The sequence below is a fragment of the Telopea speciosissima genome, chromosome 9 (genome assembly GCF_018873765.1).
Source record: "Telopea speciosissima isolate NSW1024214 ecotype Mountain lineage chromosome 9, Tspe_v1, whole genome shotgun sequence".
Taxonomy (NCBI): domain Eukaryota; kingdom Viridiplantae; phylum Streptophyta; class Magnoliopsida; order Proteales; family Proteaceae; genus Telopea; species Telopea speciosissima.
The window spans coordinates 10,986,503-11,010,466 of record NC_057924.1 but is presented as its reverse complement, the minus strand read 5'-3'; the positions used below and the strand labels follow the sequence as shown (position 1 = coordinate 11,010,466).

General features: G+C 39.8%; 1 protein-coding gene across 1 annotated transcript in view; it reads left to right on the top strand.

Moving 5' to 3' along the window:
- The window catches only part of LOC122641149, a 28,713-nt gene extending 5,298 nt beyond the window's left edge, over nucleotides 1-23,415 (top strand). Inside the window, exons 4-14 of the mRNA XM_043834483.1 lie at nucleotides 315-396; nucleotides 642-712; nucleotides 1,007-1,108; nucleotides 17,694-17,783; nucleotides 18,077-18,151; nucleotides 18,353-18,385; nucleotides 20,855-20,932; nucleotides 21,243-21,299; nucleotides 21,775-21,884; nucleotides 23,198-23,236; nucleotides 23,274-23,415. Of these exons, the coding sequence (XP_043690418.1) occupies nucleotides 315-396; nucleotides 642-712; nucleotides 1,007-1,108; nucleotides 17,694-17,783; nucleotides 18,077-18,151; nucleotides 18,353-18,385; nucleotides 20,855-20,932; nucleotides 21,243-21,299; nucleotides 21,775-21,884; nucleotides 23,198-23,222 (723 nt within the window). The 3' untranslated portion in view covers nucleotides 23,223-23,236; nucleotides 23,274-23,415. The remainder of the gene's footprint in view (nucleotides 1-314; nucleotides 397-641; nucleotides 713-1,006; nucleotides 1,109-17,693; nucleotides 17,784-18,076; nucleotides 18,152-18,352; nucleotides 18,386-20,854; nucleotides 20,933-21,242; nucleotides 21,300-21,774; nucleotides 21,885-23,197; nucleotides 23,237-23,273) is intronic.
- Nucleotides 23,416-23,964: the final 549 nt, after the last annotated feature.

Here is a 23,964-nt window from a genome sequence, read left to right as displayed (position 1 = left end):
AAATGCAACAGTTTTAAGTCTGTTTAAAAAAAAGCGCGTACCCAGTGTACGAGGCTCCTGCCACTGTGGGGGTCTGGGGAGGGTCATAATGTACGCAGCCTTACCCTCACTTAGTCTGTTTCTTGACTCGAATCTGGGACCAGTAGTCGGTTAAACCAACATGTCAATTTTGATTATCGTACAAAAGCCAAGTACTCAAGGAAGTCAAAACGTGATACGTTTCAGGGATTCTATTAATGTTCTTTTAGTAAGCTAATTGTACTCTTGTAATTGTTATTCAATTTTTTCTGCTTTTCTGTTTCTCTATCTTGTAGGTGCGCCGGCTAGCAATGGAGGTCCGGCAACTTGCATCATCACGCCAGATAACTGTTCTAAATGGAAATGGTGGCCAGATAGGTACCCTCTGCAATGCAAAATTTAAATGCTAGTTCTTAAGACCTCACAGAATTACTTGTTTTTCTTATGCACCAAAATGCAGTTGAATATTCTTCTGTTTATTTATGTTTTCCTACTGCTTAACTTGCAAGTTTTTCCCATGCTGAGAATTTTGTGTAAAGTAAAGATGTTGTCAGATGTTCTCAACTCCTTTTTCTAGGTGAATATGGTTGTTATAGTTTAACTTGAATTAATTGTTTTACCAGGAAACATAACATCCTTCGCTATGCCTGCTGCGGCCATAGGGGCATTGGGCTATGGATACATGTGGTGGAAGGTAATGGATTAGTCATGACAAATTCTTAAACCTTTTCCTTCATTCAAGATGTATCGTGTAACTTTGGGTTCAGATTGTTCAGTACTATATGTTCTTTCCATTTTCCCTCAGTAAATGTAAAAAATTAATGTTAACCTCATAGAAAATTAAGATTGCAAGCAAGCAATTCAGGAATTTTCTACTTTTCCGTTCCCTTTATGAATTCAGAATGCTGACTTATTAGTATTGAATTATTTTTTAGAATCTGGCATTGATTTGCTTTATCTCATCCCTTTTCTATCTCTTAATTCTTAGGGTTTGTCCTTCTCTGATTTAATGTATGTGACCAAGAGTCACATGGCAAATGCTGTTTCAAGCATGACGAATCATCTGGAGCAATTAACCAATTCTCTTGCGGTAAGTTGTGTTCACCTAATCATTTTCATATTTAATTTCTATCCTGCTGATATCTGTATTGATATATATATTTTTTTGGTATTCTGATTATTTATCAATTTCTGCTGCTTGTTTTTTGAAAAAATTCTGAGGTCTTGGGTAATGCTTCTCATGCCATAGATATCTTCTATATTACCCAAAAATGTCTCCATCAATGTTAGGGTTAACTGCCTCTGCTGATGACATTATGTTCCTCTCATGCTAGTACTCATGTGTCACATAAAAACATTAAGGCATCATTTGGATATGATATCACCTATTTCTGTTTATAAACAGAAAAACAGGGATTTTTTTTTTGAAACATAAAATACCCGAACACAAATATGATGTAGTAAGCTGCCTTGGGCCGTAACAAACCCGTTTGGAGGCCACTATCGTGATGACCCGGTTCCAACCATGGTTGGTTGGTAGGAATTTTATTGATTTGGTAAAATATTATGTAATTTTTTATTTTGGGTAGGATACATAGGAAGAGCTTAGCAAGTTTTAGAGTTGTTTTTGGTTAGAAATCTTGGTAGGTTGTTTCCTTATATATATGATTGTAATCCAAGGATTTAGACAGATTGAAAGAATGAATTGAAGTTGAATCTTGTGAGTGCCTGTGTGGCATGACCCCTTTTCTCTCATATCTTCTTCTCTTCCCCTTCCCTGCAACATCTCTTCCCTCCCCTGTGAGTCCTCTCTTCCTTCATCTTCTCCTCCTTTTATATTTTGTTTCTTTGTTGAGTTCCTAAGTCTCCACAACTGTTCGGGACCGAGATCCTAGATCAGAGAAAGGGTTATGGTTCCTTCGTACCTGAAACTTAGTGATGCAGTTAGGCGTAGGTTTAATTAGGGATAATAATTTAATTTTCCTTTTATAAAAAATTATCTTGTTAGAGTTGTTAGTAGCAAGTTAAGAGTTAGAATTCGTTTCAATTTTAGAGTCCAGAGTAGAGTCGAAGTCAATTTCAATTTCATGGTAATAATAGGATTGTTGAGTCTTTAAATATTCTTGTAACAAGCATATTACAAGCATATTATTCAGATTTGCGAGTTCTTGGAATGAAATTTTGTTTGGGTTAACCGATGGTTGCCATGAGCCTTTCGTGCATCTCCTCCCTCTGCTGATTTCTTCTTCTTCTTCTACCCAGCTACTGTTAGTCTTACTGTTGATATTACCAGGTTGAAGAAAAAGACTGAACCTCCTGCTACTCTTTGGATTTGACCTGAGATCCGAACCGAAGGCAGTACCCTCATAGGAGATCCTAATCCAAGGACTTCTTCACCCAAATCAACCTCTGTTTGTTAATCAAGTAGAAGCAAGGACCTGCTTCCCTGTTTACCACCAGATCTGGTTTCAGGTCTCTTTGGTTCTTCTTCTGCTACCTCATTCCAGCCGATTACTTGTGCTATTGAGAGGCCTTGGGGTGGTTGCTACCCTCAGAAAATCAAAACAAAATACATCCAGATGAGAGAGATATCTCAAGAAGATTGCAGCCCTGTTCCGCCTGGTTCTGTTAGCCAAAGGTTGAAGAAGACTTTAATTCGTGAGTCTAATTTAACCCTATTTTGTCTTATTTCCCTTAATGCCCCTACCCTTTATTCTTTATTCCCTTTTATCCTTGTAATTTGGTTTGTCCAAGTCTGTCCCTTCTCATTAGTTAAAATTCCTTCTATATAGTTGATTCTATCAAATTACAATCTTGCCATCCTTCTTTACAACTTCATATTAAGTACTACTCTGCCATCCTATTATAAACCTCTACGTTTTTACAATTCTGCCATTGCTTATATAAACTTCTACATATTTACGGATTTTGCCTTCAATCTTTTTGTTTGAGTCTTCTATTATTCGGGTGGCCCCATAAGCGATCCAATTAGGGTTTCCGAACCCCTGGGATTGCATCACTTAGGGTGTGAGAACCCCCTCCCCTTGTGATTCAAACAGTAAGTAGATTCCCCTACCTCGTCAGCTTCCCTATTGTGAGCAATAACCAGAAATTAGATCTGGTTCTGAAACAGTTCTGCCAGATCTGTTGCAGCCATTCATTGGTTGAATCATATTGCTTATTTGGGTTCGAGAGGGTTCTGGGTTGTGATTCATACCTTGAAGTTGCTGCTCGGTTGCACAACTCTTAGGGAACATCTATCCATCGAAGCTAAGAAGGGTTCTGCTGGTTTCCTGGTTTTTCGAAGGTAGAATACGATGGAGTCTTTAGGCCTTTAACTCTCGAATTCTAATTTCTCCTTGAAGTTGCCTCTCAGTTGCACCTCTCTTGGAGAACTTCTATCCATCGAAGCTAAGAAGTGTGTTAAAAGGACCAGATTTAGAACTCGATGCTTGGATGATTAATCCATCCCAAGCACATTCTTATTTATAAGAATAATTGAATAGTAAAATATGTACATGAGCAATGTGGGACTAAACCACATAATACAAAAACTAACAAAATAACAAAGAAAAGGTCCGAATACCCCACGGTATTACGGCCATATATCTAACACTCCCCCTCAAGTTGGAGCATATATATCATGCATGCCCAACTTGACTAAGATAGGATGAAACAGTTGCTACTCGGTCCCTTGGTGAACACATCAGCCGGTTGATCAAGAGACTTCACAAAGGAACACAAATGAGGCCGGCCTCAAGCTTCTCCTTGATGAAATGTCGGTCAACCTCCACGTGTTTAGTACGATCATGCTTGGAGCGGGGTTATGAGCAATGCTAATGGCGCTTTATTGTCACAATAAAGCATCATGGGAAGATGAATAGCAATACCGATATCCGTAATAATCCTCTAAGCCACGAAGTTCACAAATTCCTTGGGCCATCGCACGAAACTCGGCTTCAAGATGGACTGGCCACAACATTCCGCTTCTTGCTACGCCATGTGACAAGGTTCCACCAACAAAGGAACAGTAACCGGGAGATAGATTTCTGTCAGGAGAACCAGCCCAATCGGCATCGGTATAGGCCTCAATATTAAGGTGACCCGTGGTAGATAGAAGGATTCCCTTTCTGGAGCGGACTTCAAATATCTCAAAATACGACGATGCATCCATATGAGAGGAATAGGGATCATGCATGAACGGCTCACCAAACTCACAAGAATCGCAATGTCGGTCGTGTGTGAGAAAGGTAGATTAACTTGCCCACTAACCGATAAATACCCTTGTCAACGGCTCACCCTCTTTCTCCCTAAGTTTTGTAGTAGCTTCCATAGGAGTATCGAAGGATGACGACCTAGCAGCCTGTGTCGATCGATAGATCGAGGACATATTTTCGTTGAGAAAGAAAGATGCCCTTTGAAGAAGCGAGCAACTTCTATCCCTAGAAAATATTTCAGAGGACCAAGATCTTTGACCTCAAATTCACGGCCAAGGAGGAGCTTCAAATCCTCGATAGCATCACCATCATTACCAGTGACCACAATATCATCCACATAGACTATGAGAAGAGTTACCTTGTCACCAACTCGTCGATAAACAAAGTGTGATCAGCATTACTCGCCTATAACCTGCTGAAATCATAGTCTTGTGAAATCGCCAAACCATGCCCTAGGTGATTTGTTTCAGCCCATAAAGTGCACGCTTGATCTGAGACCTTGCCCTTGGTCCGTCATCGAGAAGCTTGGTGGAATGTCCATATATCACCTCCTCCTCAAGCTCCCCTGGAGGAAGGCATTCTTGACATCTAACGTTGAAGATCCCACCCAAGATTTATAGCACAAGATAATAGCACCCGGACGGTGTTGAGCTTCGCCGGCGGTGCAAAGGTCTCCCGATAGTCAACTCCATAAGTTTGAGTGAACCCTTTTGCAACCAGGCGTGCCTTATATCGATCCACGAACCATCACCTTCGTTTGACCACGAAGACCCATCTACATCCAACTGGTTTCTTTCCGGAGGAAGAGTCACAAGCTCCCATGTATTATTTTTATGTAGTGCTCTCATTTCTTCCAACATTGCGCCTTCCACTTTCCATCTGTAGATGCTTCCTCCAAGTTTTAGGAATCAAACAGAAGAAAGAGAGGATACAAAAGCACGAAAAGATGGAGAAAGAGAGCTATAAGAAACAACACGAGATATGGGATGTAAAGTACAAGTCCTAGTACCTTTGCGGTGAGCAATAGGTAGGTCGGATGAAGAGGGATTACCGGGAGATGGAGGATGCGGATCTGAGCCGCAATTGGATGGGTATTGGTGCTAAAGGGGATTGCAAGCTCCCTCTGTTGGTTCTCCCTCGTGTAGGTGAGTATGTTGGAATTGTCAATTCTCTTCCGAAATGCACCAATAGTTCTCTGGATTGAGTCGCCCCCTGAAGAGGAACATTAACAACACTATTTTCTATGGTCTCCCCCAGTAAGGATTCCCATTAGGTGAGGGAGGAACAGCGGAGGAGTTGGGACATCATCCAAAGGAGGTTGGGCATCGGTCAAAGGAGGGGCAGCGCCGAGGAGGAACCTCTAGTGGAGGAATCTCAAAGGGCACATCTTCACTAGAACTCTCCCCTGAAGAGGTGGTGAAGAATAATAAGAAATGGTCTCATGGAAAACAACATCCATACTCACCAAGGCACGGCGGGAAGGGGATGGTAACACTTATAACCTTTCGGGTTGGAGAATAACCCAAGAAAATACAACGGAGCCCACGAGGCTCAAGCTTGCCTGGAGATCTGGTATCCCTAGCATAACACACACACCCAAATACTTTGGGAGGGACAATAAAGGAGGAATGACCCAGAAAAATATCGGAGGGGTACGGGAATTAAGAACCCGAGAAGGGAGCCTATTGATAAGATAGGCGGTGAGAACCGCATCCCCCAATATTGAGAAGGAACATTCCTCCCAAACATCAAAGCCGGCCATTTCCAACAAATGACGGTTTTCCTTTCTGCCACACCATTACGGGCGGGGTATCAACACAACTAGTTTGGTGAATGATGCCATGATCAGCCAAATATTTTTGAAATTGTGATTCAAGAAACTCGGTTCCATTATCACTTCTCAATATTTGGAGAGTAGCCTGAACCGAGTTTGAATCACTTATGAAAATGCTGAAAACATGAGAAAACCTGATTTTTAGTGTGCAAAAGATATACCCAAGTGTTCGAGAATGACAATCAATAAAAGAGACAAACCAATATGACCGGAAATAGAGGGCTTGCGACTAGGGCCCCAAACATCGAGAATGTACCAAATTAAAGCAAGAAGAACTCCTTTTATTTGAAATAGGATAATTTGAGCGTGTCTGCTTGGCGAACACAAGCCTCACAAAAAAGTCATCCTTAGTATGTAGGGTGACCAAACGAGGAAATAAATGAGCTAAAATTCCTAAAGGGGTGACCTAACCGAGAGTGCCACTGGTAAAGTTCGAAGAGACCAAGGAGTTCGATCGGCGGAGAAGGCAAAGGTGGTGGAGAGAAGCGACCGTCATCAAGCGGTACAAGCCACCATGCACTTTACCCAATCCAATCGTCTTCCCGAGGCCGATCCTCGAAACACACAATGAGAGGGAAAAAAGTGACTTTGCGTTAAGATCACGAGTAATACTACTAATGGAAAGAAGGTTAGTAGTAAAATTAGGAATATGTAAAAGCAGAAGACAAAGGAAGAGAGGAAGTGCGCGATTGATGAGTCCTTTTCCGGATATTGAAGAAAGGGACCCATCGGCCACTTTGACCTTATCTTTCCCGAAGTGGGAGAATTTCGTGAAACAGACTAGAGGAACCGGTCATATGATCCGTAGCTCCGAATCTATGATCCAAGGATGGGAAGCCACGAAGCACAATGACCTACAAATGGAATACCTGGCCAGGCAAAGTGTGAACCTGAAGGAGGCGAGGAATTGGCGATGCGATGTAGTAGAGCGGCAGTGAAGTCCCGAGCATACGAAGGAGGGCCTGTAGATCATCCTGGGATAGACCGGTGTCGATGCAGCAGGAGTTGCAGTAACAGTCTCAGTCTGATGGGCCTTGGTCTTTGTCTTTATCTTTGTCTTGGCAGCCCTTTTAGTTTCAAAATCAGCGGGTTTCCCATGAAGTTTCCAACACTTCTCCTTGGTGTGGTAAGGTTTGTGCAGTACTCACAAACAACGGACCTGTAGTAGAATCACCAAGAGAAGCAATGCCACTAGGTGTAGGAGTGGCGGGGCAGCAGCTTGGAGAGCTGATCGCCGATAATAGGAGGGTGCAACATGGCAGCCCTACGGTTTTCTTCAGAGGAGACGAGGGCATAGGACTGTTCAAGTGTGGGAAAAGGCTTGTGACCCAACACTTGAACCCGAATCTGATCATACTCCACATTTAATCCTGCCAAGAAATCATAAACCCTGATCTTGTCCATGTGTTGCTTATAAGAAGTAATATCTGCGTGTACTTGGGTGAAAATCAGAAAAATGGTCCAATTGTTGCCAAAGGCTGCGCAAGGTAGCATAGTATTTGGAAGTGTCAATTCTCCTGAGTAGTGTGAAGGACCTTCTTCCCGATTTCATATACACTGGGCATCATTGCCAAGCTGTCCATAAGTCTCCTTGCAAGCAGCCCAAATTTACGAGGCTGTATCAAGAAGAAGAAAATTGTGTTGTAGATCTGTAACCATAGAACCAATCAAGTAGGACATAAGAACTCCATTGTTGGCAAGCCACTTGTCTTGAGCAGCCCCAACCTCAGTAGGCATAGGAGTGGATCCCCTAATATGACCAGTAAGGCCACGGCCAGCAATGGCAAAGGAGGCGACCTAGACCAAAGTAGGTAATTGGTGCCATCCAACTTGATTGGATTTGGAGAGAAAGTATGATACTACGGTTTGCTGTTTCCATCACCAACATAAGTAGCGATCGAATCCATAGAGTCACCCATGGAGACAGTGAAGAATCCCAAATCGGAGAAGAGGCTGTTGTGAAGAGAAAGCCAAGAACACCTCCAAGTTAAGGGCTGAAACAAGGATGAAAGCCCTCTAATAATAAAGGAATAAGTGTCTCCAAGAATCAGCAACAGCAGTGTGAGGAAAACCTTGAGATCGATATTTTCAGGGTTTTGAAAAAAACCCTGAAATTGCTGAAATCGATAAGATGATATGAGGCCTGGAAAATGACTGTGTGAGGCTGAAATTGCAGTCGAAGTACACTTGAACAGATGTGAAGCACTCCTCAAAAAATCAGAATTAAGCGATAAGTGGAACCCCAAGATCGACAATTGTCGAGGTTTTGAAAAAAACCCTGAAAGTGTGAAGAGATATCGATCTTGAGGGCTGGAACTTGATGTAGCTTGATGTAGGTGCTGGAATACTGATCTGCCGAGGTCTGAAGCTCCAATATAGTGAACAAAATCCTTGTAATATAGTGTGAATCTGTCCAATGAAGGCTGAAGTCTTCAATATTCGCAGCAAGGAGTGCAGCACCTTATCGATCAATTCTTCATATCATGGGATGAGGTAAAGGAGGGCAGCAGCTGGATCAATTGATCACCTCATCAGTGCTGCCCTATGGGACAGAGAAGAACAAAACGAAACAAAGGGAAGAAGAGAAAGAAAAGAGAAGAAAGGGAGAAAGATCGAGAATTAGAGAGGAAGGAGATCGTGGATTGCAATCTGAGTTCTAATCCAGCTTTGATACCATGTTAAAAGGACCAGATTTAGAACTCGATGCTTGGATGATTAATCCATCCCAAGCACATTCTTATTTATAAGAATAATTGAATAGTAAAATATGTACATGAGCAATGTGGGACTAAACCACATAATACAAAAACTAACAAAATAACAAAGAAAAGGTCCAGAATACCCCCACGGTATTCTGGCCATATATCTAACAAAGTGTTCTGCTGGTTTCCTGGTTATTCGAAGGTAGAAGATGATTGAGTCTTTAGGCCTTCTAACTCTTTAATTCTAATTTCTTATATTACCCCCCCTTTACGTCGTTATGCCCTCTTATCCTTATTTTGTTTTCCCTTCCAAGTTTGCCCTTCTCCACCTTTACATGTTACCTTCCTCTTTTGTTCCCTTCTCTTGTGTTTTAAACTTTCAATAAATTACAAGATTGCCATTCCTTTCAAATTGAATGAGTCCTATTAGTTCGGGTGGGCCCATAGGTGATCTGAGTAGGGTTTTCGAAACTCGGATTGCACCAAAATATTTTGTAAAACATAAAAATAAAACATTGTTTGTTTGATATTCACAACAATCATGGTTATGGTGATTGTGATAAGTCATAACAGATTCCCATCCAATGATTCTCCTCTTACTGTATCTTAATCCATCATGTGTAGTCTTAGTTTAATTTATTATACTCACTATGGGAGATTCCAATATAATAGTTTGCATAAGAATCCGAGATGGTGGTTAGTGAGATGGGAAAAGAGAGAAGGGGTGGAAGTGGAGATATTTGGTGGAAATTGAGATCTCGATTGCTTTTTGATTTAGTGGTTTCACAGAAACTTGGTAGAGAGAAGAGAAGGAATGGGGAGGGGAAGAGGAGAGGAAACCAACAGAAAAAGTAGGGGGCGAGTGTTGGGCTCTCTTTGGTCGGATTTTAATTTTGATTTCGGTTCTATTTATGCAAAATCATTTTGAGAAAAAGTTTTTGATCAGAAATTACAATTGTTTGGTTATTATTTACAGAATTGATTCTAGAAAGAGAAATATGTTTTGTTGGCCTATGTGCAGAATGCATAGTTGTCAAGGTGTCCTTGGATGCCTTGGTCGCCTTGTTGGTGTAGCCTTGCATCCTGGCCTTCCCTCCAACGCCTTGGATTGCCTAGATGCCCTGAAAACTATGGCAGAATAAATATTTTAACCCTAAAATTTAAGATATTTCTTTTTACGAGTCCAGCTATATCTATATTTGAACAAATTGGATTGGAACCTACTCCAGAGTACACCAAGAATCATCAGGGCCTGCATGATAACACTTCTGTTTCTGGGAACAAAAAAATAATAGACATCCATTTGTTAACACCAGTTAATTTTTTGTTCCTGGGAATGAACTGGGACAGAAAACTTGCTAAGAAATAGAAAAAAAGAAGCTACAATTTGATGCTTCTCTGTCCCAGAAATAAAAAGAAGAAATATAGGGGGGAGTTTCTCTTTAATGAGCACATGGTTAATTTGATGGGCAAAACAGTAATTTCATGTTCAAAATAAAACACTACTTCCAATGCAACTTTAACCACCACTGGCATCGCCGCCACCACCTCCTCCTCCACTACCTCCACCACCGCCGCCGTCGTGACCTCCTCCTCCACCTCTAACTCCACCACCACCACCACTGCCACCGTCACCGCCGCTGCCACCTCCTCCACTTCCACAGTTCCACCACCACCAACTCCACCTCCACGACTACTACTTCCACCACTGCCAACTCCACTACCACCACCACCACCACTGCCACCGTCACCGCCGCTGCCACCTCCTCCACTTCCACAGTTCCACCACCACCAACTCCACCTCCACGACTACTACTTCCACCACTGCCAATTCCACTACCACCACCACCACCACCACCACTACCGCCACCACTACCGCCACCTCCTCCATCACCAACACCAACACCACCATCACCACCGCCACCACAACCATTACCACCAAATTTTGGGTATCCAATGGCATTGTTGAAAATTTATAGAAGTTCCAAAAACTAAAATTATTGTGCATAACAAACGTGTTTCTATTTCTTTCCTAGCCCAGAAAATAGAAATTACTATACGTTATCAAACACATTTTTTTTTGTCCAAAAATTTGACCCAGTAACAAAAAGAAAAAGTCATTTCTAGAATAGAAACATGGCCTAGAAACAGAAGTGTTATCATGCAGGCCTATAGTTGTCAAGGCAACCCAAGGTGGTGGAGGGGTGCCTAAGCACTTGGGCAAACATATGTACCTTATATTGTCAAAAATCAACACTAAGCCACATCAAGTCATCAAAAATCAATGTTAAGCCGCATCAAGTCATCAAAAATCAACATTAAGCCGCATCAAGTCATCAAAAATCAACATTAAGCCGCATCAAGTCACCAAAAATCAACATTAAGTCACATCAAGTCACCAAAAATCAACATTAGAACTAGAAGACAGCAAAATTGAAGAAGCAAGCTATTGAAAGTTTGTTTTTTTGGTGAGTAAATAAATATATTACCAAAGCCCAAGAAGGGTGAGAGGGGGGGGAGTACAAAAGAGGGGGAGAAAGGAGAGAAGGGGGGGGGGGGGAGCCCCGAGCCCCCCTAAGGGGAGGGGCTAGGGCGCAACAAAGCTCTATCTAGATCCCAGGATACAACAATGTGCCTGTTCCTTGGGGTATCCTTGTGAGGCAGAAGACTAAGCTTAGAGGAGACATCCCAAGAGATGGCTTTCCAAATCAAGTCAAAAGAATGAGATTTGGACGTCCATCTCCTAGGGTTCATCTCTATCCAAATGTGATAGATAGTAGCGCCGAGCACAAGCTTGCCAATGGTGTCGCAGATGGTGCATCCAGGAAAAGTCAAGGCCATCCAAGGCCACTCTTGAGCAAAAGGAAGAATACTCCTGCTGCGAGGCCAGGTGAACGACAGGGCTTTATTCCAGATGGTGGAAGAAAAAGGGCAGGCAAAAAAGAGATGGTCAATGTCTTCAGAGCCATTCCAGCAGAGAATGCAAGAGGTTGGGACAGGGATTCTTCGGTGGGCGAGGAAGGCTTGGGTTGGGAGGCAGTGGTTTAGGGTTCTCCAGACAAGGAAGCTGTGGCGGGGGATGTGTCCTTTAAACCAGACTAGCTTGTGCCAAAGGACAGAGGGAGCATGAGGTCTAATTAGGTTCCAGGCAGATTTGAAGCTAAAGAGTCCATTGTTGGAGGGAGCCAACAGACCTTGTCCGCAAGACCGGGGGGGGGGGGAAGGGGGGAGGGAGGCCCAGATCAGGGAGAGGGGGGGGGGAGGGGGGTGACCAATCACCATTAGATATGATGGAAGAAAGGGAGGGCAGATTTTGGAATCTTGGAAGAGTAAATTTCCCTAGGACCAAAGAAGTTATAGAGAACTCCAAAAGGATGCCAAGGGTCGAGCCATAAGGAAGTGGAGGACCCATCAGAGATGGAGGAGGAAATGGCTGAGAGCTAGAGGGCGGAGGAGGAGAATTTTCCGCCAGATCCAGGAGCAATCTTTGGGGATGGAGACTGTCCAGATGGAATCGTTTTTGAGGAGGTGAGAGTAGACCCACTGAACCCAAATGGAGTCATGCTTGGAGGAGATTTTCCAGATAAGCTTCAAAATTCCAGCAGTGTTGGAGTCGCGGATGCAGCGAATGCTAAGACCACCTTCAGATTTGGGAAGGCAGATGGATTTCCAACTGATCGGGTGGAGGAATTTGGAGGATTCCTTCCCTTTCCAGGGGAAGGCAGCAAAAATGGGCTCCATAGCTTTGATGGTTGCTTTAGGAATGACAAAGATGCCGCACCAATAAATGTAAGAGGATTGGAGCACGGATCTAATGCATTCGAGCTTTCCCGCATAGGAGAGAAGTCTGCCCTTCCAGAGTTGAAGACGCTTGCGGATAATGTCAAGCATGGGGGTGCAATGGTGGCTGGAGAGTCTAGCAGGGATAAGAGGAAGGCCCAGGTATTTCACTGGGAGGGAACCCAGAGAAAAGCCAGTGAGATGGAGGAGGGAATTCTTCTCAAGATCTGAGACACCAGAGACGAAGAGTTTGGATTTAAGGAGGTTAAATGATTTATACTGTTCTTGGAAATGATCATTGTCCTGGTATACCTAGTCTCACATTTGGTTTATACTGTTTTTGGAAAATATGATCTTATCTATAAGTAATTAAACTGCTCTCGATTTAGAGAAATGTTCTTGTTTTCTAATAAGTTTGACTGGTCAATGATTGTATTTTTACGTGAGTCTTTTTGTAATAGGTAGAGCACTAAACTAGCTTTCCAACAAATCCAAGATTGCTTAAATCTAATTTATATTGAAGGAGTTATGTTCTGGTCAAACCTTCTTTGGTATGCACGAATGCTGTTTTAAAACGCCCTCATTTGATTGTCTTGTGTTGTACCCTCCGAACTAGTCCAAAGGAAGGTGAAACATGTGTCAAATGAACATTCAGCACATACATTTTGGGTAACTTCATTTGTTTTACTGGATCCATATGGCACTTATTTTGAAAGTGGAATTGATGCGCTTTTGTGTGTTCCATCTATTGCTCTAATGCAATTGGCCAAGAATGGGTAATACTTTCGACTTGATTTGAGTTGAGGTGGTGTCTCCTCAAGTGAGGGTCATTGTAGCATTTCTTTTGCAAATATTCGTAGTGCTGCCAGTACATTGTGGAAGTGAGGACTCATTGTTTCACCCGAATGTTGAAACAATTCTTGGATGACATTGATTTTAACATTGTGAACTATTAATAAGATGGCCATTGCCAACAAACCTCTACCGTAATGTTTCTTTGTGTTTGCTAACAAATCTCTTTCTTTGAAAGTGGATACCAACCTAGTGAAATGCTCCCTAGACATATGAAATAGTCTATGAACCCTTCTTGGATGTTTATATGGGCTTCACATTTCAAAGATCCACGCATGGCGTGTGAGGTTGTGTGTGCGTATTGGTTTTCTTGTGATTTGGGAAGTCGTCTATCATCACTATCATCATTAAAACTCCTCTCATTCTTCAAATATTGATATGCATAACCAACCAATTGTAATAAGTGGAATCAATGATGAGTCATCACTGGAATCACTATAGTGTTCCCTATCCATAGTAACTATTCATGCATAACATATCGTGTTAACCATAAAGTGCCCATACGCATATAATAAGTTTGAATAAAAACTATAAAGCAAAAACAAAGTAGAGCAAGAAAGCTAGAATACTAAAACAACAAGTGACTTGATAAAATGATAGAATAAATAAAATTCAGCCTTTTACTTCTTATAAATTCACAAAAAACCCCTCGAAAATAATGCTCCTCCAGGGGGAATCTATGTTAGTAATACAAAACCAACTTTTTCTTGCCACTATTATCAAATTTGTGAAAAGAAATCAGTAGCAATCATAAAACTCTATTCACCTGTCCACAAAACTCCTTGGTAAAGACATCACATAATAATATATGTTGCTGAATTTGTACAGAGGTGCACAACCGCAAAATCAGCAACTTAATTAGAAATTTAGAATATGAAACCTGATTTAAAGACTAACAGGAAATATCCATGCATGAATTCGAAGACTATTGTGTTAGAAGGAGGAGGAGCAAAAGTCAATCAGTTGGTGATGCAGATAGGCGTTGGATAAATTGGAAGTTATTTTATTTTTTGATTTTCTTTTCTTTATTTCAGCCATAGGTAGAAGTAGGGTTTGAGTCAAGTTTGTTTCAATTGAGTCCATGATGGAGTTAAACTCTATTTCAGTTTCAAAGTAGGAATAAGATTTCTTTCTTTTAATTCTATAAAAGAGCATGTACTCCTACAATGGAATTAGTTTTTTTGGAATGAAAAGTTAAGGTTGTTACCGAAGTGCTGCCCAGATCTGTGCGCATCTCTCTCTCCGCTCTGCATTTCTCTCTCGCATCTCAGTGCTAAATCAAGCATCAAAAGAAGATCTCCCTCGATACACCTCCAACCAGTTTCAAATCTGAAAGCTTGAATCCACACCTTAGGGCAACCTTTTTGCTGCAAAACCTTAGTTCGAAGGCCTGCAGGTTTAAGGAGTTGCGACTGACACTCAGTCTGGCCTTCTCTCTTGTCGCTGGATCTGGTTATAGAGCATCGACTGCAGATTGGTATTGACTTGTTGGGGTTGTCATGGGTTGGAGTCGTTAGGGCTTTGAGCTGCAACCCTTCGCCTGAAATTTTGGATCCATCAAAGCTTGTTAGGGTGGGATATCACTTCCACAAGAGTTCTGCCACCAATCTATTTCTTGGTAGTCTCGTCTGAAGGTAGGAGACGACCCCTAATGTCTTTACTTTTATTCATCCTTCAATTAAACCTAAATTTCCAATATTATCCTTGTTTTATTTCAATATTATCCCCTATCCCTAATTTGTCTCCCATTCCAAGTATACCCCCATTATCAAGTTTTAGCCATTCCTTTGTTTCTTTTGATATAGTTGATTTCATTTATTTACAACACTTCCATTCCATTGTAACCTTCCATTATTTACCATTCTGCCATTGCCCGTATACAATTCAATATTTACTTTTTTGTCACTTGTGCTTAGATTTGAGTGGTTTCCTTGCTTGGGTGGGCTGCAAGAGATCCAATAAAGGTTAACCCGACCCGGATTGCATGATTGCATCAGTTGGTTATTGTACTACTAAACCGCAGGGATCAAACCCTAGTCAGGGAGCGGGAGAATTTCTCTCTGGAAGCCCAAATGAAGAAGGTATTTGCAGAAAGGGATTGTCGACCATTTCCTAACTTCAAAATTGTGCACATAGCTACATGTTGAAGAGGGCCTACCTCTGGTTCTGACAGGACCACACATAAGTTGGATTTGAACCATCCATGCAGTAGTGGGTTCCCCCACATTTTACCTATGCTGCTCTTAGCTGCTAGGTACATCACATAACGGTTCAGTCATCCCACTGATGCAGGAGCAATTCCTTGGACCGGCCCAAACCATTGGGGGATACATATGAAGATGAACCGGTCCAATTGGGTTTTTGGGTTCAGTAGGATATTTAGTTTGTTTATTTATTTTGGTTTTTTATTAATTGGATTTATCTTGTAATATTCTATTTTTATTTTTTAGGCTAATTAGTGATTGAGTCTATTTAGGAGTTTATGAGTCCCAGTTAGAGTGAGGTTTAATTTCAGTTTAAGATTATTATTAGAAGTCTTTATTTGCTTCTTTAAATACAAGATCGTAACCTACACAACCTTTGGTCTGAATTGAATTTTAAAGATGGTTTTAACTGCGGGTTCCAATTGTGAGCGTGTGCTCTATTCTCCCTCTCTTCTCTCTTTCCCCTTTACCCATGATCTTTTCTGCCTTTGTTTCTGTTATTATTTCCTTCTGTTACCTCTTCCTTATTGCTACTTTGTTTAGGTGTTACTGCTGATCTCTCTCTTGTAGTCATTTTTTAACCTCAAGCTTAGGTGCTAGAATAAAACCATTGAGGCGGCCTTATCTGCATATCTCTAAGCCCAAATCTAACCGGAGTTGTGGGAATCGTACATCTGATCTGATCTGAACCTGTGCCTACCGCCAGATTTAGTTGCAGGTCTGAAATCCTCGTCTCCATGCACTGGTTGGGGCTGTGTGTGGATGATCTTAAAAGGCCCAAGTATTAAGAAGTATTGCCTGAAATTTCAAGTTGACAGGAGCTTTAACGATTAAGAGATTCCATTCGAACCAGGTCTGCTGGTCTGGTTCTGTGGTTTTCTCCACCTCCTACGATGACTGGGGGATGAAGACGATGTTGGCTTTCCCCATTCTCTCGATAGTTCTTTTCCTTTGGGAAATAAAATCCTTTTAATCCCCTTCCCCATATTACCCTTCCTTTTATTTATTATTACCTACTACCCATATTTTGGTTTCCCATTCCTATACTACCCTTCTCTCTTTATACGTTACTTTCCTCCTTTTGTTCCATTCTCTTGAGATTTAAATTTCCATTAATTACAATATTGCCACTATTTGTGATAGATTGAAAAATTCTTAGCATCTAACATTTTGGAAACTCCCAAATTCAACCATCACCAAAAAATAAAATCAAGGGGTAGGTCTTTTCGTGCAAGGAGTAAGAAAAAAAGCAATTTTGGGAGTGCTAACGAAGTGCTCGTCTAAGCTATGAGTTCTTCGAGCATGAGAGAGAGAGAGAAGCTCCTTCCTCATGAGGGATTTGTGAAGTTCGACTTAGATAATTAGTCTTTAGACAACAGAGTCTTGTTTGGTGTAGGTGTTATAAGGTGCAATGGATGGGGGTCCTTTTCGTGTACTTGGGGGCTTGTTGGTGAGGGGGGATTTGTTGACAGCAGATTTGCTTTCTCTTCTGACTGGCTCTGCTCTATTGACCGGACCATGTTTCCAGCAGGTTATGTTCTAAGGTGACTCAGTTACTATTATTGGTTGGGCTCATTCTTGGGAGGGTGGCCCTTGGAGACATATGCATAACTTGAGACACGTTAGTCATCTGGTACAATGGTCATGTCCTCTTAACTGAATGCCTAGGTCTCCGGATGATTTGGCAGATGGTCTCGGTAGAAAAAGAGTCATTAGGCATGTCAATGCTTCTGCCTTTGACTCAGAATATCATTGAATTCACATACGAAGCTAAAAAAAAAACTAAATAATTTATTATTCCTATCATATATTTATATGTGAAGTTTAATATTTTATCTCATTTATTGACATAAACTAAATTAGGCTTTTATTCCAGGTTGCATGAATTCTCTTCTGCTGTTCCTCTCTGATTAGGGCTTTATATCAAAGTATTAGCATCATTTAAATACGGTGTAATGGCGTTCCTAATGTGCTTAGATTGTCTTTTTCAATAGACTTCCTTATTAAATGCATTATTAATATTGTTTCTTCATTTTTTTGAAATTTGTATACAGTTTCTTACCCATGAATCCTTTTTGTTGGGTAGGCTGCAAAGAGGCATTTGACACAACGGATTGAAAACTTGGATGGGAAATTGGATGATCAAAAGGAGATGTCAAAATTAATTAAGAATGAGGTATTCACATAGTTTTCTCCCCTGTTTCAATGAATCAATAGGAACAGAAACTTTTTAAGAAAGAGGAGGAAAACCAAAGGTTGAAGAGATCATAGGGACAGTTTGATTCCCTCATGAAGCACATACCCTCTGGTTGCATTCATAGCATGATCTAAAGGAATTCTTGTAGCATAATGAGGATTTATCTTTTTGGAATGGGTCTTATGTCATAATAGCATATTAGCATTGCATTCCATGAGTTATTCCTGCATTTTTAGAATTATTTACATAGACGGTTAAAACTTGTCAAACAGGTATCTGAAGTTGGTGCTAAACTTGGTCAAATTAACTATGACTTGGGTTCACTGCAGGACATGATTCGTGGTCTCGTAAGTTTCTATCATGTGATTAGTTGAAGTGATATGTCTGGTTTTAAACTATCGGTTTTTTAATTTCCCTTTTAATTGTTTGCTTGCTTTTTTAATTATTTATGATAAACTTTAGCTAACCCAGTTATCTAGTCTAAAAAGTAAAAGAAATGCATTAAAGTAGTTTTCTTATTTCTTATAACTTTCTACTATGTGTTTCAGGACGGGAAGATTGTAACATTGGAAGACAAACAGGTAAGCGGTGGTCCATGTGAATTTTATATTAAACTTCTCTCTTGGAATATGCTTTTCTGGTGGTGCCTTCGTTATGATTTTTTTTGCTTTGCAATTCTCTTCTTATACTGTTATACAAGTAAAAAAAAAAAAAAGGAAAGTCATTGCAGAAAATGATGTTTAGATGTTCTGATTTTTTTTAAAAAGTTTTGAATTGTATGCACATCAAACTTTTAGGCCCTAGGAAAAGGTTATTAAGGTGATCAAATTTGTTGCCATAATGTTGGATGTAAGAATGGTTGATACCTAAAAAAAGGTCGTCCCAGTGCATGAGGCTTCCGCTATTGCAGGGTCTGGGGAGGGGCAGATGTACGCAGCCTTACTCCTGCTTTGTGGAGAGGCTGTTTCCTTGATTCGAACCAGGATCTTATACTTATATTTTTATTTTATTAAAAAAAATCCTAATAAAAATACTAATAAATAGAAATACTGAATTTTTATTGAAATATATTTAATTATTATTAATTAATAAAATAATTCAAAAAATTTTCTTTTTATTTCATTTTTCATTTTATTACATTTAAATTTATATTCTATTTAGAATTCTATTATTATTATTATTAATATTCTAATACTAATATTATATTAGAATTATTAGAATTTTTTTTATTTTTTTTTAATTCCCGCGATCACCAGTGCAGCATGTTTATGTGAATTTTTTTGTTGACAGTCATAGCTATGCTTTCAGCAACTGTTCTAGTTTTAGATGTTTAGGCAGGACGGTAAATTTTGGTTTTCATAGCTTCATATAATGGAAAGTTGCAACAACGAGAATATTAGCTTACATCCAGGATACTAAGTCAATAGTTTCTACTAGTTGCATGATCTCCCCACCCCCTCCCCCGAAAATAATAATAAAATGACGTATGTTGATGGCCCTCCGTTGATGGCAAGAAATCTTGTATTCTAGTTCAGGCTTGATTAGGAATTATAATTTATAAGCCTAGTCCTGTTATGAGTTGGTTTTCTTTCATTATGTGAAGTCCTAGTTAGTTAAGGATTCCAAACACAACTGGAGATTCTTGAGCCAGTTTAGGAGTTGTTTTAAGTCTTTTATTGGTCAATTAAGTAGCCAGTTTTATTGCTAGTTGGTTTAGGCTATTTCTAGTCATGTTATGAGTTATATTTAAAGAGTCTATGGCTATGTTTGGTACGCATTCGCATTCTGAGAATGCACAGTCCCATTCTCAAAACGAAGAATGCATTCTTAACTGAGAATGAGAACTTTGTTTGGATACATGTCGGGTCAAACTGCATTCTTGATTTTAGAATGCTCAAAGGTTTCATCGAACACCTCGTGGCCAAGAGTTGGTTGTAAGTCACTCATAGAGGTCGTTGAGAAATTTAGCAATACAGCTTAGACAGCGAGATGGTTTGCTGATTCTTGTTCAAGTCTCTCAATTCCTGGTTTATGTTTGCTGTTACAGGTTCCTTGAATTACACTGATTTTCAGAAATCCTTCTCTTACTAAGATTTTCTGAAATTTTCAATTTCATGGCTGATTTTCAATTCCTGGTTTATGTTTGCTGTTACAGGTTCCTAATCACTGTTTATCCATCAAGTCAGTTCATTATTATTGTTGTCTAAAGTTTCCTGAATATACTGGTTTTGGTTACTGTTCTGAACCTTGTTTCTAGAATCCTACTTCAAGTAGGATTAACCTATTACTTTTTTACTTCAGATCTGTCCATCAGATTTGAGCCAAAATTTGAGAAACCATTCTTCTCCATATAATTGACCTTCGACCAGCTTTTGGACCATATCTGAAACTTTGATTTGCTGTTATTAAATTTATTTTTAAATCTGGTTTCTAAACCTGTCATTGTGATTCTGGTTTTCAACTGAGTTTCTGAGCCTAATCCCTTAGGCTTCTAGAAACCCATCACTTTCCTCTCTTCTTTTCATGAATAATAGCGGAATCTTACATGGACCAAAAATAGAAAGTTGTTTGCAACTTTTGAAACCTCGGACTTATTGGCATATTCTTGTTGAGTCACTGGCTTATTACAATGCCATTGGATATTTCAATAAAAACAAATTTGATGTAGTTGCACCAAGTTATCATGCAACTCGTGGAGTGTTTAATTGTAGCTAATACATTTGTAAATGGTAATTGGATTTAGTTACATACTAGATGCTGCCTTTTTTATTCTTGGCTTTCTGGGTAATGGGAACACTAACCACACTCTCTTATGCCGCTAGTTCTTAATTTCAGTTTTATTCCTGCTGAGTCCCCCCTCCCTTTTCCCTCTTCTTTCTTTTCTCATATAAGCTGAATAAGTTATTCATTTCAAACACTTACTGATATTCTGATACTAGTAATTCTGTGGTAACAGACGTGATGTTTGATGTGTGGCTGCTTTTTGTAATTGTGTTCTCCCCATTAGCTATTATCTGCTTTTACAAATGCTGACAGAATTGTGGGCACAGGACATTGCAAATGCTGGTGTGTGGTACCTATGCCAATTTGTTGGCTCGAAAGATCCGAAAATGACTGATTTTTTCAAGGTTTGCATTAATAGCTTTGGCCTTCGAGTCTATTGTTTGTTTGTTTGTTTTGGTTGGTATGGATGACATTTTATTATGATTATTGTCTGGGACCATGTATTCAAAAAATATGCCGAGATTCAAAGAACTTTTGAGGGTTCAAAAAATGGACTTGAGCAGATCTAAGAAACAGATATTATCTATTCTTTGATTGGTAAAATACTATTATTGACACAAGGTGGCTGCTTGACTGCTTCCCATCAATAAAAATTGCCATTTATATAATCTTCTAATTTATTGATCTAATTATATCTTGGACTTGTTCTTGCAGGCACTTCCTGAACCTCCTAGTAGGGCACGTGGTTTTATCACACAATCAGGGACTCAGGTTTCTTCACTACTTGTTTTTGTTTAGCCTTTTAGGTGGTGTTATTACGAACAGAACCTTGTAACTAGTGTCATGCTAGCGATAGGGATCAATTCCAGCTGGATTAGCGATCAAATTCCCTACTAATTCAATGTTTGATCACTGCAACAGAGGATACTGTCCAACAGAAATTCTCTTGTTTCTCTCAAAATTTCTCTTCCAATTGCAAATGGAAAAGCATCTTGTACCACACATAGCCTGCATGATATGGGGGTGCCACTCAACGTAATAAAATCATACGCAATAGAATTTTACCTGCCATATGGTGTGTAATCGGATGATGTATTAGGATTGTGCCATGCAGCTTGTGTGCATGGATGCCCCACCCAAACAGCTAAAAGGCCACCCCCTCACATTTGAGTGACCCAAAGCACAGCAACCTGTGACATAGTTATAATTCTATTCAGAATGTGATCTTCTTGTTAATCTCTTGCAGGGTCTGAAGCAAATTATGGATAGCATGACATCGGACAAAACCGGTAAAACTGATGCAGGCATGCAATCTGGAATTGATAGATTCGACAGCAACCCAAGAAGTGTGACCAGGTATCGATTTGGACTTCTTTACTATTGTTGAGTTTGTCTTGATGTATTTGAAACTTCTTGTTCCCTTACCTCGCTCTTAATTATTATGGATTAACTGGAAAGAGTAAACTAATAGATGCAGGGATAATATGTGGCATAATTAAAACTTGAGTGTTCCTCTAAGCCGGCGGGGTAGCCCATGCCCCCTCACAAGTTTTTTGTTTTTAATTCTCTCTCCTCAAAAAATCAATAAAAATTTCGGAGGGGGGCGTGGGCTAGACAGCTCAGAGATAACTTTTCCCTTAAAACTTCTACTGCTTGTCGACTGCGAAATAGACTGCTGATGCAAATTCTCCAGTTAATGGATTTTTTCTGGATGGGATCTAGCCTGAATGATTGAATTCAAGATCTAGGCTTTCACTTTGACTTTATGGTTGCTGGATGGTCATAGGAATGACTTTTTGGTCGCCATTGTTGATAAGGAGTGAGTTGTACCGTCTACTTGAGTGTACCCTCTCCTGCCCCCTCTTAATTTTTTGGTGTGTTGTTGGAGTAAGGTAACTATGATAATTGCAGATTGCATTGATAGTTGGTGAGATCCATATTTCAGTTACACCACTAGATTGGCGTAGGTTATACTTGTTTTTCCTGCTTTTTGGGTGGATAAGCTGTTGAGATATTGAGCATTGTGTCTGAAATTAGTGGGTAATTTGATTTCATTTATTTTTCTGGCCATTTAAGACCAGTTTTTCTTGCACTCATAATATAAGATATTCTGCTCTGACAAGTGGTTGTCCTTTTGCATTGAAGGTTTCATTCATCAGATTAGGTTATAGATTAGGGATTTTTCATGGTTTTTAAATCCGGACTGAACTGGAAGCACCCCTTTTCTTGGTTTGAAGCCATTGGTCCCTCCCCCCCTCCCTCCCAACACAAAAAAAAAAAAAGGTTTTGTCCTCAACAGGAGTTAAAAAAGGGACAATTTCCTAGATCTAATGGATAAAAAAAATATTATAAAACAAGTAGGTTTATAAGAAAAGTAAGTGTAAAACAAAGTTAAACCTACTTGTTTTGTAATACTTTTTGTTATATAGTGGATCTAGGTAATTTTCCTGTAAAAAAACCAGTAGGAAACTAGGGCCTTTTTTGTTTGGCCTTTGATCCAGTTTTAATAACTGTAATTGTGTTTGTTTGCTATTATGTAAGTTAATCCTTTCTCACTAGCGATTAATCTGTTACTCAACCAATGCTCACATGCTCTACCACCATCGTTAGTACCACATATGGCTACAATCTCATCATCCTCTCGCTTGTATTATGGTTTTAATGCGCAGGACTGCCTCGATCAAAGGATTCTAAAACTAATGATGAAAGTTTGGGTGTACAATAGTTTTCTGTCTACATATTGAGAAAAGATGATTTGTAAAGTCTCCCTAGTTTCTTGAATTGAATAATTGTACCCGAGTGAGCAGGCTTGGGTGATTACTGTTTGTCTGATGTTTGTACCCCTTTGGCTCAAGGGAAATTTCATATTGTTTGATTAATCAAATGCAAGGTTAAAAACTTCTCTTGTACAGGGAATTTTTATCATTAGAGTTAATTTGCACCAGTTTAATATTCTGGAGTGTATGCATGTGAGCTGTAAATTCAATACTTTAGAATTATAAAATATATGGAATAATTTGGGAAAATGTTCCCCTCCCTAAGGGTTGAAGCTTTTCATTCTCTTTCATCCTTTTTATTTTTTATTTTTTAATGTTTTCATATTTTTCTGTAAGATGCCGATTTTGTTGATGAGAGGCATAAGTACATCATCTAGAATGTCTTGGACGATATATTTTTTCAAATAGTACCTATGGTGTCTCTCTTGGGTATTTGTGAAGCCCTTGAGGTTAGTGGCCTGGAAATTGTCCTATCATTTCCCTTCTTTCTTTCTTCCTTTTGGAGGTGTACCCTTGAGCCAACTTGGGGTGTATTTTTCTTGCGCACTTGTAAGCAAAGGGTGAAGAGGTTCATCAATGCGATATCTTGTGTTGTAACTTGAAAAATGATGGTGAAGTATATTAGTTGGTTAACTTCTTTACCCTGCTCAACGATGAAG